The following is a 19,389-nucleotide window of genomic DNA, read 5'->3' as shown; positions in this document are numbered from 1 at the left end:
CTCCGACAGGTCTCTCAGCGGATTCACGAAAATGGCCTCCAGCTCAACAGGGCCAAATGCTCGTTTGATCAATCCGCTATAAAGTTCCTGGGTGACCACATTTCACAACACGGGTTGCAACCTGACGCCGACAAGGTGTTCCCGATCAACACCATGAAGACCCCGGAGGACAAGAAGGCGGTCCTCCGCTTCCTCGGGATGGTGATTTTCTCGGGAAATACATTCTCAATTTGGCAGCCCACACCACAGCCCTCCGTCATCTTGTAAAGAAGTCAACAGTGTTCCAGTGGCTGCCTGCACATGAAAAGGAGTGGCTCGAGCTAAAGGCGAAGCTCACCACAGCCCCAATACTGGCATTCTTTGACCCAACCAGGGACACCAAGATATCTACTGACGCTAGCCAGGACAGCATTGGGGTGGTGCTCCTCCAGCGAGATGACTCCTCGTCCTGGGCTCCAGTGGCATATGCCTCCAGGGCCATGATGCCGACTGAGCAACGGTATGCCCAGATCGAGAAAGAGTGCTTGGGTCTCCTGACAGGAATAGTCAAGTTTCATGACTACGTATATGGCCTGCCGAAGTTCATGGTGGAAACAGACCATAGGCCTTTAGTTCACATAATCCAGAAGGATCTAAATGACATGTCGCCTCGGCTACAGCGTATTCTTCTTCGTCTCTGCCGTTATGACTTCGAACTTACACCAGTTCGAAGAAACCATCGCAGATGCCCTATTCAATGACTACCGCCCGGAGGCCCTGACGTCAGTTGTAATGAAGTGCTTCGAGAGGCTGATCATGAAGCGCATCACCTCCATTCTCCCGGAACGCCTTGACCCACTTCAATTCGCATACCGTCGCAACCGGTCTACATCAGATGCCATTTCCCTGGCCCTACACTCATCCCTAGAGCATCTAAAAAACAAGGACTCCTACATCAGACTCCTATTTATTGACTACAGCTCCGCCTTCAACACCATAATCCCAGCCAAGCTCATATCAAAGCTCCAAAACCTAGGACTTGGCTCTCCACTCTGCAACTGGATCCTTCATTTTCTGACCAACAGACCACAATCAGTAAGAATGAACACCAACACATTCTCCACAATAGTCCTCCATACCGGTGCCCCGCAAGACTGCGTACTTAGCCCCCTACTCTACTCCCTGTACACACACGACTGCGTGGTAAAACTTGGTTCCAACTCCATCTACAAGTTTGCTGACGATATGACCATAGTGGGCCGGATCTCGAATAACGACGAGTCAGAATACAGGAGGGAGATAGAGAACCTAGTGGAGTGGTGTAACGACAACAATCTCTCCCTTAATGCCAGCAAAACTAAAGAGCTGGTCATCGACTTCAGGAAGCAAAGTACTGTACACACCCCTGTCAGCATCAACGGGGCCGAGGTAGTGATGATTAGCAGTTTCAAAATCCTAGGGGTGCACATCACCAAAAATCTGTCCTGGTCCACTCACGTCGACGCTATCACCAAGAAAGCACAAGAGCGCCTATACTTCCTCAGGAAACTAAGAAAATTCGGCATGTCCACATTAACCCTTACCAACTTTTACAGATGGACTATAGAAAGCATCCCATTGGGCTGCATCACAGCCTGGTATGGCAACTGCTCGGCCCAGGACCGCAAGGAACTTCAGAGAGTCGTGAATACCGCCCAGTCCATCACACAAACCTGCGTCCCATCCATGGACTCCATCTACACCTCCCGCTGCCGGGGGAAAGCAGGCAGCATAATCAAGGATCCCTCCCACCCGGCTTACTCACTTTTCCAACTTCTTCCATCTGGCAGGAGATACAGAAGTTTGAGAACACGCACTTTTCCAACTTCTTCCATCTGGCAGGAGATACAGAAGTTTGAGAACACGCACGAACAGACTCAAAACAGCTTCTTCCCCACTGTCACCAGACTCCTAAATGACCCTCTTATTGACTGACCTCATTAACACTACACCCTGTATGCTTCATCCGATGCCAATGCCAATGCTTATGTAGTTACATTGTATATCTTGTGTTGCCCTATTATGTATTTTCTTGTATTTTCTTGAATTTTGTTTAATTCCCTTTTCTTCCATGGACTGAATGATCTGTTAAGCTGCTTGCAGAAAAATACTTTTCACTATACTTCGGTACACGTGACAATAAACAAATACAATCCAATCCAATCCAATCCAATCCAGGTCCATCACCACGCCGTGTGAACAGGGCGACTTCATCTGCCACATAGAGGCACAGGTGCAGTTGTGTGCCAGCAACTTACCAGCCACTGATGAATGTGTGGTCCAAATACGTGAAGTAACTGCCAAGGATCCTCTACTGCAGCGCGTGATGCAACACCTCGCTCATGGCAGGTAAAAGGGGCAGTGTCCCCAGTTCTTTAACGTAAAGGACGAGTTAACGGTCATTGAGGGAGTCCTTCTTAAACTGGACAGGATCGTCATTTCTCAAAGCATGCGAGCTATGGTGCTCGGTCAGATCCATGAGGGTCACCTTGGGGTCGAAAAATGTCGACGCAGAGCTCAGGAGGCGGTTCATTGGCTGGGTATCAACCAGGAAATTGCTAACATGGTCCTCAACTGCCCGACCTGCCAGAAGTTTCAACCGGCTCAGCCCAAAGAAACACTGCAACAGCACGAGCTTGTGACCTCTTCGTGGTCGAAAGTGGGGGTAGACCTCTTTCACGCCGATGGGCATGCCAATGGTGAAATTGTCGGACCTCATGTCTAGGTCCGTCATCACAGCCTGCAAAGAGACCTTTGCCAGACACAGGATACCACTCACAGTAATGAGTGACAACGGTCCATGTTTTTGCAGCCAGGAGTGGTCCGATTTTGCACGATCCTACAACTTCAGGCACATCACTTCCAGTCCCCATTACCCGCAATCAAACAGGAAGGCCGAGAAAGGGGTCCATATCGTCAAGCGGTTGTTGTGCAAGGCTGCAGACTCAGCATCTGATTTCAACTTGGCGCTACTGGCCGACAGGGTGGCCCCTCTGTCGACTGGTTTGTCTCTGGCGCAGATGCTCAGGAACCGCAACTTGAGGATGACTGTTCCAGCCATTCACATTCCAGGCCTTCACCACCTCACAGTGCTGCAAAAGGTGCAAAAGGTCCAGGGACCAGCAGAAGATCGCGTATGATGCTCATGCCATGCATCTGGCTGCGCTGGCTACCGCAGATGTTGTTCGCTTCCAGTTGCCTGAGGGAGGTTGGTTGGCCCCAGCTGTTGTTATCAGGAAGGCCGCCCCAAGATCTTTCATTGTCCAATTGGCTGATGGCTCCATTCTGGTTTAGCTCACTGGGCTAAATCGCTGGCTTTTAAAGCAGGCCAGCAGCACGGTTTGATTCCCGTACCAGCCTTCCGGGACAGGCGCTGGAATGTGGTGACTAGGGGTTTTTCGCAGTAACTTCATTGAAGCCTACTCATGACAATAAGCGATTTTCATTTCATTTCATTCATTCTCCAGTGCAACAGGAGGGTGCTGCGGAGAGTTCCCTGCCCACCGCCTAATTGCATTTCTCTGCCGGCTATCGTGCCTCCTCCGGACGTTTCCTGCCACGAGGACACCGATCTGCCATCGATCCCGCCTGTCCACGACACCACCACAATGCCAGCAATCCTGCCTGTCCACGTGTCGGCGTCTCCTGCTCCACCTCTGCGGCGATTGACCTGAATTCGGCGCCTGCCTCAAAAAGACTGAATCTATAGACTTTACTTTTGTAAATTTCATTAAGTTTGCTCTGTATCTGCACGATAGACACCTCCCCATGTATATATGTTCGTTAACTCACCGTTTGTACATAGTCAGGTATGTATATACCTTCACGTTTCATAACTTATTTAAAAAAAAGGGGAGATGTCATAATATCCACTCATGTATCTAATGAGATGCAGACAGGCAGTGATTGACACATAGGATGACCAATGAACACACAACACAGAACAACCAATCACCAGACAAGACACCACCACTATAAAGCTCACAGGGCATTAAGACTCCCGCTCTTTTCGGGACTCAGACACTGAGACAGTCAGAGTGCACAAGTCAGTGGACATTATTGCCATGTGGTAGCTAATAAGTCTGGTCGAACTAGTAAGAGGTCGCCAGTAGGATTAGTAGAGTTTCAACTCACAGCTGAACATGTACAGCTGTTCATAGTTTAAATAAAACCATGTTGGATCATCTCCGGTGTTAGACGTTTGTTTCTAGCTTCCAGTGCATCCAGTTGCAGTGAACGTCAAACCAACCTGCCTAACACATCAAAGGGAGCATCAGTTTGGTCTCCAATCTGTAATCCGTTTGCCCCAGGAAGGATGGACTGGGGGTTTCGGAGATGGCAGAGAGCAGGGATTGAGAGGATGGGGGATATGTTTATAGAGGAGAGCTTTCCTAGCTTGAGGAAGCTGGAGGAGAAATTTGGATTGGCGAGGGGAAACCAATTCAGGTACCTGCAGCTGCGGGACTTCCTACGTAGGCAGGTTTCAACCTTCCTGCTCCTACCACTAATGGGGATACAGGACAGGGTAGTTTCCAGAGGGTGGGTGGGAGAAGGGATTGTGGGGTCAGAGGAGATGCAGACTGAGGAGCTGAAGCACAAGTGGGAAGAGGAGTTGGGAGGAGAGATAGAGGATGGTCTATGGGGGACGCATTTAGTAGAATTGACGAGTCCACAACATGTGCCAGACTCAGTCTGATACAATTCAAGGTCGTTCACCGGGCTCACATGACAGTGGCCTGGATGAGCAGGTCCTTTGGGGTAGAAGATAGGTGTGCAAAGTGTGCGGGAGGGCCAGCGAACCATGTCCACATGTTCTGGAAGTGTCCAAAGCTTAGGGGATTCTGGCAGGGGTTTGCAGATGTCATGTCCACAGTGTTAAAAATATGGATGGCACCGAGTCCAGAGATGGTGATTTTCGGGGTGTCGGAAGATCCGGGAATCCAGGAGGAGAAAGAGGCAGACGTTCTGACCTTTACTTCCCTGGTAGCCCGGAGACGGATATTATTAGCTTGGAGGGACTCAAAGCCCCCGAAGTCGGAGACCTGGTTATCTGTTTGGAGAAAATCAAGTTTGCCTTGAGAGGGTCAATGTTAGGGTGTGCCCGGAGGTGGCAACCGTTCGCCGACTTCTTTGCGGAATATTAATCGTCAGCAGAAAGGGGGGGGGGGGGGGGGGGGGGGGGTTAGTTTAGCTTAGAGTAGCGGGTTAATAAAGGTAGGACCTGTAAGGGAGGAAGATGGCTTTTGCACTATGTTTATAGATTCATGCACATTGTTTATTTTGTTGTTATTGTAAAACCATAAATACCTCAATAAAATGTTTATTAAAAAAAAAAGATGGCACCCCATCCCAACTTCGAGTCAAACCCCGACTGAAATACCTGACCCACCCATCCTTTTCTCAAGCTAACCTGGTCCTTCACGTGGAGGTGTGTCTCCTGCAGAAAGACCACCCCCGGGGCACCATGGTAGCACAATGGTTAGAACTGTTGCTTCACAGCGCCAGGGTCCCAGGTTCGATTCCCGCTTGGGTCAATCTCTGTGCGGAGTCTGCATGTTCCCCCTGTATCTGGATAGGTTTACTCCGGGTGCCCCAGTTTCATAGAACATAGAATAGTACAGCACAGTACAGGCCCTTCGGCCCATGATGTTGTGCCGACCATTTATCCTAATCTAAGATCAGCCAAACCTACACCCCTTCAATTTAGGGGCTGGTTTAGCACACTGGGCTAAATCTCTGGCTTTTAAAGCAGACCAAGGCAGGCCAGCAGCACGGTTCAATTCCCGTACCAGCCTCCCCGAACAGGCGCCGGAATGTGGCGACTAGGGGCTTTTCACAGTAACTTCATTGAAGCCTACTCGTGACAATAAGCAATTTTCATTTCATTTCATTTACTGCTGTCCATGTGCCTGTCCAAGAATCACTTAAATGTCCGTAATGACTCTGACTCTACCACCTCTGCACACACACCCACCACTCTCTGTGTAAAGAACGTACCTCTGCCAACTCCCCTATACCTTCTTCCAATCACCTTAAAATTATGTCCCCTCGTGACAGCCATTTCCGCCCTGGGGAAAAGTCTCCGGCTATCCACTCTATCCATGCCTCTCATCACTTTGTGCACCTCTATCAAGTCACCTCTCTTCCTTCTTCGCTCCAATGAGAAAAGCCCTCGCTCCCTCAACCTTTCTTCATAAGACATGACCTCCAGTCCAGGCAGCATCCTGGTAAATCTCCTCTGCACCCTCTCCAAAGCATCCACATCCTTCCTATAATGAGGCGACCAGAACTGAACACAAGTTTCCAAGTGCGGTCCAACCAGGGTTTTGTAAAGCTGCAGCAAAACCTTGTGGTTCTTAAACTCAATCCCCCTTTTAATGAAAGCCAACACACCATACGCCTTCTTAATAACCCTATCAACCTGGGTGGCAACTTTGAGGGATCTATGTACATGGACTCCAAGATTCCTCTGTTCCTCCACACTTCCAAGAATCCTGCCTTTAACCCTGTATTCTGCATTCAAATTCGACCTTCCAAAATGAATCACTTCACATTTATTTAGGTTGAACTCCATCTGCCACTTCTCAGCCCAGCTCTGCATCCTGTCAATGTCCTGTTGTAACCTGCAACAGCCCTCGACACCATCTACAACTCCACCAACTTTTGTGTCATTGGCAAACTTACTAACCCACCCTTCCACTTCCTCATCCAAGTCATGTATAAAAACCACAAAGAGCAGAGGTCCCAGAAAGATCCCTGCAGGACACCACTGGTCACTGACCTCCAGGCGGAATACTGTCCATCCACTACCACTCGCTGTCTTCTCTTGGCCAGCCAATTCTGTATCCAGACAGCCAAATTTCCCTGGTCCCATGCCCCCTAACTTTCTGAATGAGCCTTATCAAACGCCTTACTGAAATCCATAAACATCACATCTACTGCCCGATCTCCATCAATGTGTCTTGTCACATCCTCAAAAAATTCAATGTGGCTTATGAGACATGACATGCCCCTCACAAGGTCATGCTAACTATCTTAATCAAACTATGTTTTTCTAAATAATCATAAATCCTATCTCTCAGCATCCTTTCTAATATTTTGCTCACCACAGATGTCAGACTGACTGGTCGGTAGTTCCCAGGGATTTCCCTATTCCCTTTCTTGAACAGGGGAACAACATTCGCCACCCTCCAATCATCCGGTACTACTCCAGTGGAGAGTGAGGACGCAAAGATCATCGGCAATGGCGCAGCAATCTCCTCCCTCGCTTCCCGTAATAACCTTGGGTATACCCCGTCAGCCCCAGGGGACTTATCTTATCCTGATGTTTTTCAAAATTTCCTCCCACAAGTCCCAAAAGACGTGCTGTAGGTAATTTGGACATTTTGAATTCTTGATCCGTGTACCTGAACAGGCGCCAGAATGTGGCGACTATGGGCTTTTCACAGTAATTTCATTTCAGTGTAATGTAAGCCTACTTGTGACAATAAAGATTATTATTATTGAAACTTCTGAGGTGCACGACAATCCGAGATCTTTTCACCGGTCCATTAAACCCTTGCGCGTTCCACGAGTGCTCAACCACGTTTGCCAATTCCCTATGAGCAATAGCCTTTAGCCACACAGCCAGAGGCCTCGGCAATTGGCGGGGGTTATGGGTGGTTGTTGGGGCAGACAGGCAGGGACAAGGATTGTCCCCGGAACGGGTACACACGATGCAGCGGTTGGCACGGTGGTGCCGCGAGCGGTTGGCCCCCAGTTGGAAGAATTTTGGAAGGCTACCACAATCTCAAAATGAGCTTGAGGATTCCCCACACCCCCACTCACTGACAATATGACAATTCGCAGACATGGGCAACATTCCAACCCTCAATCCCCGAGGGGCAACCTCCCCCCATCAGTAAAGGTTAGCGTGAACCTTCATCCCTACTACCCAGGCATAAGGATGACCTAGCCCCACACCCAACCATTCTTGTGGGCATCGGAGCATTGCTCCCTCCTCCAAATGAGCACACCCTGTTATGAGATCGCTTAAAGCTCTCCCCATCTTTAAGGCCCCCCCTTTTCAGGTTCCCCCCTTCACCACTTCACCCTTCATACGCCCTTTTCATGGGCATGGCATCTCTTAGATCCTGCTCCTTGGTAGTGCCAACTTGGCACCCTGACATTCTGGCACAAGGGCGCAGCCAACCCAACACCCATTGTGGAGACCAGTACTAATCAACTTCCAGGTGTGGCCTGCCCAGTAAAGGAGAAAGAAGAATGCGGACTAAACCTGGCTGCGCATATTTACTTGAGCCTAATGGCTCATTTACAAATCATTGCCTGGATCATGCCCAATGAGGGCATGCAGTTTTGCGCGCGACACGAAACTCGTCTTGGACCTCTCTCGCGATGCTCCCTGCCCAATGGGATCAGTGGCAGGCCCAATGCGGTGGGAAAACCGCACCCTATATTTTATGAACGAAAGTGTGAAGTGCTAGATTTTGGGGGAAGAAATGAGGAAAAGCAATCTAAAATAAGTAATATAATTCTAAAAGTTTTAGAAGCAGAGGGACCAGGTATATATGTGCTGTTACAACATGCGATCAATTCCAGCCCCACAGACCCCAGAGTCCCAACATAAGTGAATGAGCGAATAATTTGCATATTTACCTGAGACTTTTGATCCTTGACTGCTTCAATGACTTACCAATGGCACCAGATTTGTAAATAAAACACAAAATAATTGCTTATTTCTAACAAGAGAAGAGTTAAACATGTAATGGCAATAATAGAACAATGGTCTGCTAATCAAATTATTCCCCAAACCCCATCCTATCCTCCACCCAGACACACACAACACAGGCACATGGTGGGGCTTAGGGTTGCATGAAAATAACTTGGTATAAGAGATTTGAGGACCTTTTCTGCTATGGTTGAGGTCTTTGAAGGCGGTGATTTCTTCAGAATGCAAGGTGTTGAAAACCATTGGTTGATTTGGATCTTTCAGTATCTGCCTTCAATTAGAACTCCAAGGCTGTAAAATGTCCCCTCAGGAGTCACCTTCACATTTAGCATTCGGGGTCTTCACACTGAAGAAGATGCCCCACCCCACCCCTCAGGATGATTCAATCCTGACTCGTCTCCACCAGATTAACCCTCAGCCTCACTGAGGTATGATGGGCATTCCAGAATGAGAGTTCAAAGAGGGTTCTTTAAACCATTGGACTTGCCTGCTGCTGCTGGACTGAACTTCCTTGAGTAAGTCTGACTGCAGAGAGAGAAAAGTCTTTACTTTGCACCTTCAGACAGAGAGCCATCAGATCAGAGCGATCAGGGCCCCGACTCTCCAGCTTCTTGATCCAATTGAAAAATAATTTGGAAGAACAGTCACACAAAGAATGCCTACCAGCTCAGCTGAGGAATTAGAAAAGGCACAAGGATCAGGCAAGGATTTAAAAGAGGTTCCTTACAGTGCATAGTATTGAAAATGGCAGGGCAAGTTGAGAATGTGATTCTGGGATCCTAGGCTTTACAGATAGAGGCATTTACTACAAAGTAAGGAAGTTATGGAAAACTTTTATATAAGCTGGTTTGGGCTCAATTGGAATATTGTGGCCAATTCAGGAGACACCATGCTTTAGACAGGATGTGAAGGTATTGGAAAGGCTGCAGAAAAGATTTGGAAGAATGGTTACAGGATGAGAGACTTCAGTTGCAAGGATAGATTGGAGACATTGAGGTTGTTCTCCTTAGAAGAGAGAACTTTGAGAGAAAGTTGATTGTGATGTTCAAAATCATGAAGTCTGGATAAGAAGTGTCTGACAGGAAGAAACTATTTCCATTTGTGGAAATGTCAAGTACCAGAGGACACATTTAAATTGATTAGCAAAAGAACCAGAGAACATCTGAGGAAAATCTAGTGGTTAAGATCTGGAATGCACTGACTGAGGGTGTGATGGAGGCAGTGTTAATCATGGTTTTTAAAAGGAATTGGATTATTATCTGAAGAGAGAGGATTTGCAAGGCTATGGGGAGTGGGATTACCAGAGTTACCTTTGCAAGGAGCTGGCATGGACACAAGGGATTGGAGGGTCTTTTGTGTTGTAACCATTCAAGGACATGACACATCTCAAAATACTGATGGCCATTATCCCAAAACGTTACTTTCTGAAACAAATTTATCTAATTTGCATTTGAATGAATCAACACTCTGCTTCCACTGTCTTTAGGAGTCAGTTCTAGAGATTGACCATGTTAACAGTGCAATATTGATGCAAATTTCTGAAAAATCGATAGAAAATCATTATTTAATTTTATTTGCAGTGAACCATGGTGGAGGAAGTCCGATGGGTAAGGATAACATGTCTTTGAAGAGACATTCTACACGATGGAGTAAGTCCAAGATGGAGAAAAAAGCCTTAAAGTAGGGGTGGAATGGCAACTCAGCATTCCTGGTTACAGGTTCTTTAGACGAGACCGGGAAGGGGTTCAAAAAATGAGGGGGAGTGGCTATATTGCCTAAAGAAACAAGGTACAGAGGGCTCATAATTCTCAAAGTGCACTCAGGAGAACTATTTTCCAGGAATTGACGCGCCCAATAAGAGAACAAGTAATTTTAGATTTCGCTTTAAGAAATTAAGCTGGGCAGCTGGAAGGGGTATCAGTGGGAAATAATTTGGGTGGTGGTCGTGATTAGAATTGATTTAGATTTAGTGTAGTTGTGTAAAACGACAACAATAAAACAAAAGCAGGAGTTTCAAGTTTGGGAAAGGCCAATTCTACTGAACTGAGAAATGATTAACAAAAATGAACTGGAAATAGCTATTTGAGTGTTGTTCACTGTATTTGTGCAAGAGTGCTTTGTTAATAGTGTTCTAATTCTAGAAAAGTTAAATCAGACTGGAAAATAGCAAATATAACCCCTCTATTAAAAGGGACGGAGGCAGAAAGCAGGAGAGTATAGGCCATTAGCTTGACATCTGTCATTGGGAAGGTGCTACAGTTCATTATTAAAGAGGTGAAAACTGGACAAGTAGAAAAACGCAAAGTAATCACGATCAGCATGGTGTTTTGAAAGGAAAATCATGTTGAACCAATTGATTGGAGTCCTTTGAAGGAGTAACATGCACTGTGCATATAGGGGAGCATATAGACTTGTTGTACTTAGATTTCCAGAAGGCATTTAATAAGGTGCTACATAAAGATTATCATGGAAAAGAAAAGCTCATGGTGGAGGGGGTAACATATTAGCACACAGAAGGCCGACAGAGAGCAGAGAGTATGCACAAGTGGACTTTCTCTGATTGGCAGGATGTGATGAGTAGAGTCTCGTAAGCGTCTGTTCTGGGGCCTCAACATTTTACAAGTCATATCAATTACATAGATGAGAGGAGGGAAAAAATGACATCTAAATTTGCAGAGGACGCCAAGATAGATGGAAAAAAGTATGCTGCGAAGAAGACATAAGGAGGCAAGTTGGCAAACAGACATAGATATGTTGAATGAGTGAATAAATATTTGGCAAATGGGAGTGTGATGTGCAAACAAGTGAAATTTTTCTCTTTGGCAGAAAGAATGAAAAGACAGAGCATTGCAGAAACTGAACAACTATAATTCCAAAGTGTAGGGGGATCTAGGTGTTCTGGTGCATGAACCACCAAACATTAGTATGCAAGTACAGCAAATGATTAGTGTGGAAGTGCAGCACTCAGGAAGAATATCCTTTATTGCGAGATGAATTGAACATACAAGTAAGGATGTTATGCCTCACTTATACAGGACATCGGTGAGACCACAGGGTGATCCTCCCAATTAAATTCTAAGTGCTGCTGCCAGCGGGAAAATTGGTGTGTTTCCTGCTGGCATTGGCAGTGCAATCCAGGCTCCATACAACCTGTTTTAATGAGCCGGTCAGGGTCACCTGTCTTGAACAGCTCAGAGTTGGACTTCCGAGGGAGTGGATCTCCCAATGACACCATTATTTCCGGTTGGGGAATGCACGTGCAGCATTCTTTGGCACGCAGTCTTTGACACACTTACCGATGAAGCCCGTGACAGTAGTGGCATACTCGCCTCGGATTTTGAATATGGACCAGTCCACTGACTTCAAGCAGTCTCGTAGGAGCTTTTCCCTTGCCTCGGACCAGCATTGCATGACCTTCTTAACTGGATCCTCCTGCTTAAGTTTCTGCTTGTATGCTGGGAGAAAGAGCACTGTCTTGTGGTCTGATTTCCCGAAATGTGGTCGGGGGATTGAGTGGTTGGCATAGCGCCTTGTTCACTTCCGCCTGGGGTGGAATGTAGACCGCTGTGAGTGAACAAATAAATCTAACCCCTCCCTTCAAATAGCCTGGACCTATCAATCAAGAGTCTTGTAAAAGGTAATGCACCATGAAATTGAATGTGAACAATGCAATTTAAAGTCTTTACGCTTCTAAGCAAGTCCAGAGGCTTAAGAAAGTTAAAAGATAATGAAATTGAATGTTGAAAAGGGGCTTCAAAGCATTTAAACACATCATAGGAAGACTTTAACCTTCCTCTGACAGATCATTAATATTGACGTGCTGGGAGAGAGTCCAAAAGATTTCAAGGCTACAGAGAGAGGAATTGCCACATGACCCCCACCCCAGGAAAACCCCCTGATCTGAGCCCTTCCAGCTTAGCTCAAGCACCCCCTCCTATACCCGGCCCCCAGCTCCACTGAAGGAACCCCCTAGGCACACTGGAGGTAAGTATAGAAAGGGTACTCACTCACTTGCCCCTCCTCGGAGTACATGGCGCTTGGTCCGGCTTTCAATGACCAGTATTGATGCTGATAGTCAGGTTACGAGAAAATTATTGACTCAGATTTTGATATGATGTTTGGCTTCCTGCTTCATGACTACAAATCCTTCCCTTCTCATGCCCTTTGCATCATTGCCACTGCACATGCAGTGAAAAGGAACTAAATGATTGCCATCTTAGTTAGAACCTCTCCACCAAGCCCCTGATGGTGTACTTGACCTTCCCCAAATGCAGAAATAATATGAGGTCATCCAGACAAGCAAAATACGAGGCGGAGTGGGAGATTTCCACCCAAGCAAAATTCACCTCCGGGCTATTAATGAGGCAAAGGCATTTGTCTTCACACTGGCGAATCTGACGCCCTAAATATGGCCACCAGCAGAGACGGATCCAAATCTACATGGAGTATCTCCTACACCCTTTCAAGAACTGGATAACATCGAACATTAGTTGGGGGGAATGGGTGGGATGGTTGGGGGGAGGGGGGTCTGTGTGTATTAAGAGTGACTATGGGTGATTCCTGATTCCTTTTTGCCATTTGTTTATGTAAACATGCGGGCTAATGTTTGGGGTTTGGTGGGAGGATGGGATCATTGTTATTGATATGGAGATTGACATATTTGTTGCTGATTATTGTTTATTGTTGGTGGGTGTAAATTTGGGAGAAAATGTGAAAAAGGAGGAGAATGACAGATGACACTAAGATGAGTGGTAAAGCGAAAAGTGCAGAGGATACTGGAAGTCTGCAGAGGGATTTGGATAGGTTAAGTGAATGGGTTAAGTGAATGGGCTAGGGTCTGGCAGATGGAATACAATGTTGACAAATGTGAGGTTATCCATTTTGGTAGGAATAACAGCAAACGGGATTATTATTTAAACGATAAAATTTAAACGATAAAATATTAAAGCATGCCGCTGTTCAGAGAGACTTGGGTGTGCTAGTGCATGAGTCACAGAAGGTTGGTTTACAAGTGCAACAGGTGATTAAGAAGGCAAATGGAATTTTGTCCTTCATTGCTAGAGGGATGGAGTTTAAGATTAGGGAGGTTATGTTGCAATTGTATAAGGTGTTAGTGAGGCCACACCTGGAGTATTGTGTTCAGTTTTGGTCTCCTTACTTGAGAAAGGACGTACTGGCGCTGGAGAGTGTGCAGAGGAGATTCACTAGGTTAATCCCAGAGCTGAAGGGGTTGGATTATGAGGAGAGGTTGAGTAGACTGGGACTGTACTCATTGGAATTTAGAAGGATGAGGGGGGATCTTATAGAAACATTTAAAATTATGAAGGGAATAGATAGGATAGATGCGGGCAGGTTGTTTCCACTGGCGGGTGACAGCAGAACTAGGGGACATAGCCTCAAAATAAGGGGAAGTAGATTTAGGACGGAGTTTAAGAGGAACTTCTTCACCCAAAGGGTTGTGAATCTATGGAATTCCTTACCCAGTGAAGCAGTTGAGGCTTCTTCATTACATGTTTTTAAGGTAAAGATAGATAGTTTTTTGAAGAATAAAGGGATTAAGGGTTATGGTGTTCGGGCCGGAAAGTGGAGCTGAGTCCACAAAAGATCAGCCATGATCTCATTGAATGGCGGAGCAGGCTCGAGGGGCCAGATGGCCTACTCCTGCTCATAGTTCTTATGTTCTTATGTTCTTATGAATCACATTTATTCTCAACCTGGGAGGAACCTGCTCATCCTAGTCCTGGTCAAAGGCGTATTATGCAAAACCTTAAACTGAATCAGACTCAGCTAAGCACATGAAGACATGTTAGTGACATGTTAGTTGACTCTGTGAAGGACCTCATTGCAAATCTCACCATTAAGAATGGGACCTATACCACCCAACGGAGAAGAATGCATTGGAAGAATGTGAGCATATATGTCCGAAATAGACCCTCCATCCTGCCTAGCCAGAGATAGATGGCCGGATTATTCGTTTCGGAGACTAAGTGCTGATGCCCGGACTGATTTGCGTGAATTCTACAGCCCAAAAGTGGCATCGGTCTGGCACAGGCGCAACGTGGTACAAGAGCAATGTTGCCGTTTGATTCGCTGGGCTTGGGATCTGCACTGGAGAGCCTGACAAGCAGAAGCTTACGTATGGGCAGTCCACTCCCCACACACCCTCACCCCAGCCAAGAAGGTGGCACTGGTTGCGCTGAAGCACTCCTATCCTGTTGATGGGTCAGCTGGGGCCAGAGGGTACCTCGGGGAGTGGCCTGCAGAGGCACCCATACGACCATGGCCATAAATTCATAATGGGCAATCAGCGGCGTGCGCAGCCTCACGGCTGCCTTGCAGGCTGCGGAAATGGTTGTCCGTGCCTATCCATTCCAACCCCATGGCCCATCTCCTGGCCGCTCCCTGTTACTCCCTCTGGCCCTGGTCGAAGCCCCTAGGCCAGATGGGCAGCACAGTAGCACAGTGGTTAGCGCAGCTGCTTCACAGTGCCAGGGTACCAGTTTTGATTCCCAGTCTGTGCGGAGTCTGCAAGTTCTCCCCATGTCTGCGTGGGTTTCCTCCGGGTGCTCCGGTTTCCTCCCACAGTCCAAAGATGTGTGGGTTCGGTGGATTGGCCGTGCTAAATTGTCCTTAGTGTCCAAAAAAACATTAGGTTAGATTACTGGGTTACGGGGATAGGGTGGAGGTGTGGGTGCTCTTTCCAAGGGCCGGTGCAGACTCGATGGGCCGAATGGCTTCCTTCTGCACTGTAATTTCTATGTTTTATGCACAACTGTTAGCACACTGTAGCCTTGTTGGACACTTTTGTATCTCCTGTCTTTCCCTCAGTAGCTAGGGTGCCTGTTTCCTGATTTTTTTTTTTTATAAATGTTTTTTTATTGAGTTTTCATATTTTATATATGACAAATTACAAGTTATTAGAGAGAGAGAAAAAAAAAGGAAAACACAAATTTTTTTTACATGAATATTTACAGGTAAGCATCTTCATAACAATAATTGTGGCCGCCCCCTTTAGCCAGCATACATATTTTACATTCCCCAATATGGCCGAGGCACATGTTTATAGGCATTTATTTATAGTTTGGTTTTGGGCCTTGGCTTGCCATCAAACCCCCATACCGAGCCCGTAGCCCCCCCCCCCCCCCCCCCCCCCCCTCCCCCCGGCTACCTTCCCCCGATTCCCGCCCATTTTCCCCTGGTTCTTGGCCACCCGACTATTCTTCCTCATGTACGTTGGCCACAAACAGGTCCCGGAACAGTTGCATGAATGGCTCCCACGTTCTGTGGAAGCCGTCGTCCGACCCTCGGATGGCGAATTTGATTTTCTCCATTTGGAGAGATTCCGAGAGGTCGGACAGCCAGTCTGCAGCTCTGGGTGGTGCTGCTGACCGCCAGCCAAACAGGATTCTACGGCGGGCAATCAGGGAGGCAAAGGCAAGGGCGTCCGCCCTCCTCCCCAGGAATAGATCTGGCTGGTCTGAAACCCCGAAGACCGCCACTATCGGGCATGGCTCCACCCTCACCCCCACCACTTTGGACATAGCCTCGAAGAAGGCTGTCCAGTACTCCACAAGTCTGGGGCAAGACCAGAACATGTGGGCGTGGTTGGCCGGGCCTCTCTGGCACCGCTCACATTTGTCCTCCACCTCCGGGAAGAACCTACTCATACGGTTTCTCGTTAAGTGGGCTCTATGTACCACTTTTAGTTGCGTCAGGCTGAGCCTTGCGCACGTGGAGGTGGAGTTGACCCTATGCAGTGCTTCGCTCCAGAGTCCCCACCCTATCTCCATCCCCAGGTCGTCCTCCCATTTCCTTCTTGTTGCGTCCAGTACGGTGTCGTCCCTGTCTACCAGTCGGTCATACATGTCACTACAGTTCCCTTTCTCTAGGATACTTGCGTCCAGTAGGTCTTCCAATAGTGTCTGTCGTGGCGGTTGTGGGTACGTCCTTGTCTCCTTTCGTAGGAAGTTTTTGAGCTGCAGGTACCGTAGCTCGTTCCCCCCAGCTAGCTGAAATTTCTCTGTCAGTTCGTCCAGTGTTGCGATCCTGTCGTCCGTGTATAGGTCCCTGACTGTCAGTGTCCTGATTTTTAATACCCGAAGTGAACTTTGCCTCGGTATTCCTTCCTGGCGGAGGATGGTGGGGTGGGGGGGGGCCTGAAATTGCTAGGTTGGGCTCGTTAATGATATGGCAATTGCATTTACTGTACAACTTGCATGGCCACGTTGGTGAATCGCATTCACACAGCTGTCTAGGACTGGAGCATGACATTCCATCGGGTGGCCAGCACCAGCCTCGATTTTCGCCTGCGTGTGATTCTCCGCCTGATCGTATTTCCTGATTCCGGCGTTGCTGGAAGGAGAATCCAGCCCAGAATCCTCTTCATCAGGGAAGAGGGTGGTGCCAACGGAAAGGATACAGAAGCTTTACTCAAAAAAATCACGAATTTGGAATTACCTAAAAGACTGGAACTGGGCAGCTGGAAATTCTCAGCTAACTCCTTAAAACTAGCAAACCTCCCCATCACAGGCAGGTCACCAAACCGCCCCCGATCCTTCCATTCCCAGGATATCACCGTCAAGGCTGAACCAGCTGATAGGGAAAGGTGACAATTACAAATGGGGGTGAGTGAAGATGGGGAAGTAAGCTTGAAATGCTGCCTAAACTGTTTCCAAATTCACAGGGTGTGACCACCACTGGATTGGAGTAAACTCTTACAGGGGAAAAAGGCAACGATGCCGTAACTATTACACGAAAACTAGAATAAAAAGTTTCACAACACCAGGTTAAAGTCCAACAGGTTTGTTTCAAATCACTAGCTTTCGCAGCACTGCTCCTTCCTCAGGTGAGGAATCCACATCACGAAGACTAGAGGTAATGCAGGAGCATAACCATACGGGCCCGGGATAGCTAAACCACAACAATATTGTAAAAATATTGGCTGCCCAAACAAAAATGTGGGAAGGTTGGACTCCCCGTTTGTCTTCCCCTTTGGAGTCCAAGTACAAATAGAAGTGAGGCAAACAAAAACTACGAAAGCCTACATCTAACAAACCCAAACAAAACAAAAACTCGAAGTTCATTATCTAAAGACGACTATAATGAGCTGCCAGCGAACCCTTCAAAACCGCTCCCAATGGTTAGCAGACCCCTGACTGGAGAATAAGAAAAAAAATGTAAACAACTAAATACCAAAACCCCATACATTGTACACCCAAAGGCAGCTTAAAAAAAAATTGTCATAATGAACAAAACTCCACACAGGTAAAACCCCAAATCGTTTAAAAAATATATTTTTATTGGCATTTCAATCTATAGTGCATCTGGTATTTACATATAGTAACGTTTCTTTTGTACAGAATTTTTTTTGCATATATTCCCTTGGTCTGCCCCCCCCTCTGTTGGTACCAACCTCCACCCTGGGTTTCACACACTGTGCTCTGCTCCTTTCTGTTGCAGTTTTGGTTGTTGTCCTTGCGGGGGAGGGGTGGTGCTGCTGATCACCAGCCGAGCAGGATTCTCCGGTGTGCAATTAAGGAAGAAAAAGCCAGGGCATCGGTCCTCTTCCCTATATGTAGTTCTGGCAGGTCTGAAACCCAGAAGACTGCCACTCGTGGTGATCTCTACCACTGTATATATGTGTGTGCTTGCATTAGGGGATGTATGACAGTACCTGTATTACAGGTTTGCTGGTAAGCCCCTGCCGGCTAGCTGCACCCTCAGGGAGCTGTATAAATATTCATAAGTTTCTCTGAGATGCCATTCTACAGCTGCAGCCGGAGGAATAGCATCTCACTGTAATAAAGCCTCTCTTGTACCTTATCGAGTCTTTTGTGTGCAATTGTTAACGCCACAATTTATTACAGTGAGAATTTCCAACATCATGGACATCAGAATCAAGCCAGATCGCCTGCAGCTGGATCCGCAGTCGCCACACGCCAGGAAAGACTTTAACCACTGACTGGCTGTTTTCGAGGCCTACATCTCCTCAACGGACCCTGCACCATCGGAGGCTCAGAATCCTTTACTCAACTCCTTTACTCAAGGCTGAGCTCCAGCGTGTTCCCGCTGATTCAGGGCACGCCTACTTACACCCGGGCCATGGAACTGCTCAAAGAGAATTATGCTCAATCGACGAACACTCTGTTTGCGAGACATGTACTCTCCACTCGCGTTCAACAACCGGGTGAGTCGATTGAGGACTTCTGGCGGGCCCTTATCCCTCTAGTACGGGACTGCGACTGCCAGGCCGTCTCGGCCACGGAACATTCGAATCTACTCATGCGGGATGCATTTGTAACGGGTGTTGCATCGGGTCCCATCCGGCAACGACTGCTGGATGGGGCCGCTCTCGATCTTGCGGCAACAAAGACCTTAGCGCTCTCAATGACGGCCACGTCCCGTAATGTGCGATCCTACCCCACCAGCCGCGTGGCCCACCCATCCTGCCCTCCGTGGACCCCGCAACCGACCCCCCCGACTGGGGCCGCTCCCGCGCGGTATACCTGCACTGCTCGCCGCACCACGCACCCTGGGGGTCCCCGCTGCTACTTCTGCAGTCAGCAGAAGCACCCCCGCCAACGCAGCCCGGCCCGCACCGCGACCTGCAAGTCTTGTGGCAAGAAAGGCCACTATGCAGCGGT

General features: G+C 47.7%; 1 protein-coding gene across 5 annotated transcripts in view; it reads left to right on the top strand.

Annotated features, from left to right (window-relative positions):
* LOC119966630 overlaps positions 1–19,389 on the top strand; it is a 360,402-nt gene that overhangs the window by 47,916 nt on the left and 293,097 nt on the right. For all 5 annotated transcript variants that reach the window (XM_038798649.1, XM_038798647.1, XM_038798645.1 and 2 more), the window contains exon 3: positions 10,327–10,395. In XM_038798649.1, coding sequence (XP_038654577.1) covers positions 10,327–10,395 — 69 coding nt within the window. The remainder of the gene's footprint in view (positions 1–10,326; positions 10,396–19,389) is intronic.

The sequence above is a fragment of the Scyliorhinus canicula genome, chromosome 5, assembly GCF_902713615.1.
Source record: "Scyliorhinus canicula chromosome 5, sScyCan1.1, whole genome shotgun sequence".
Classification (NCBI taxonomy): Eukaryota; Metazoa; Chordata; class Chondrichthyes; order Carcharhiniformes; family Scyliorhinidae; genus Scyliorhinus; species Scyliorhinus canicula.
Note: the sequence above shows the minus strand (reverse complement) of the source record. Positions and strands in the feature narration are given on the sequence as shown.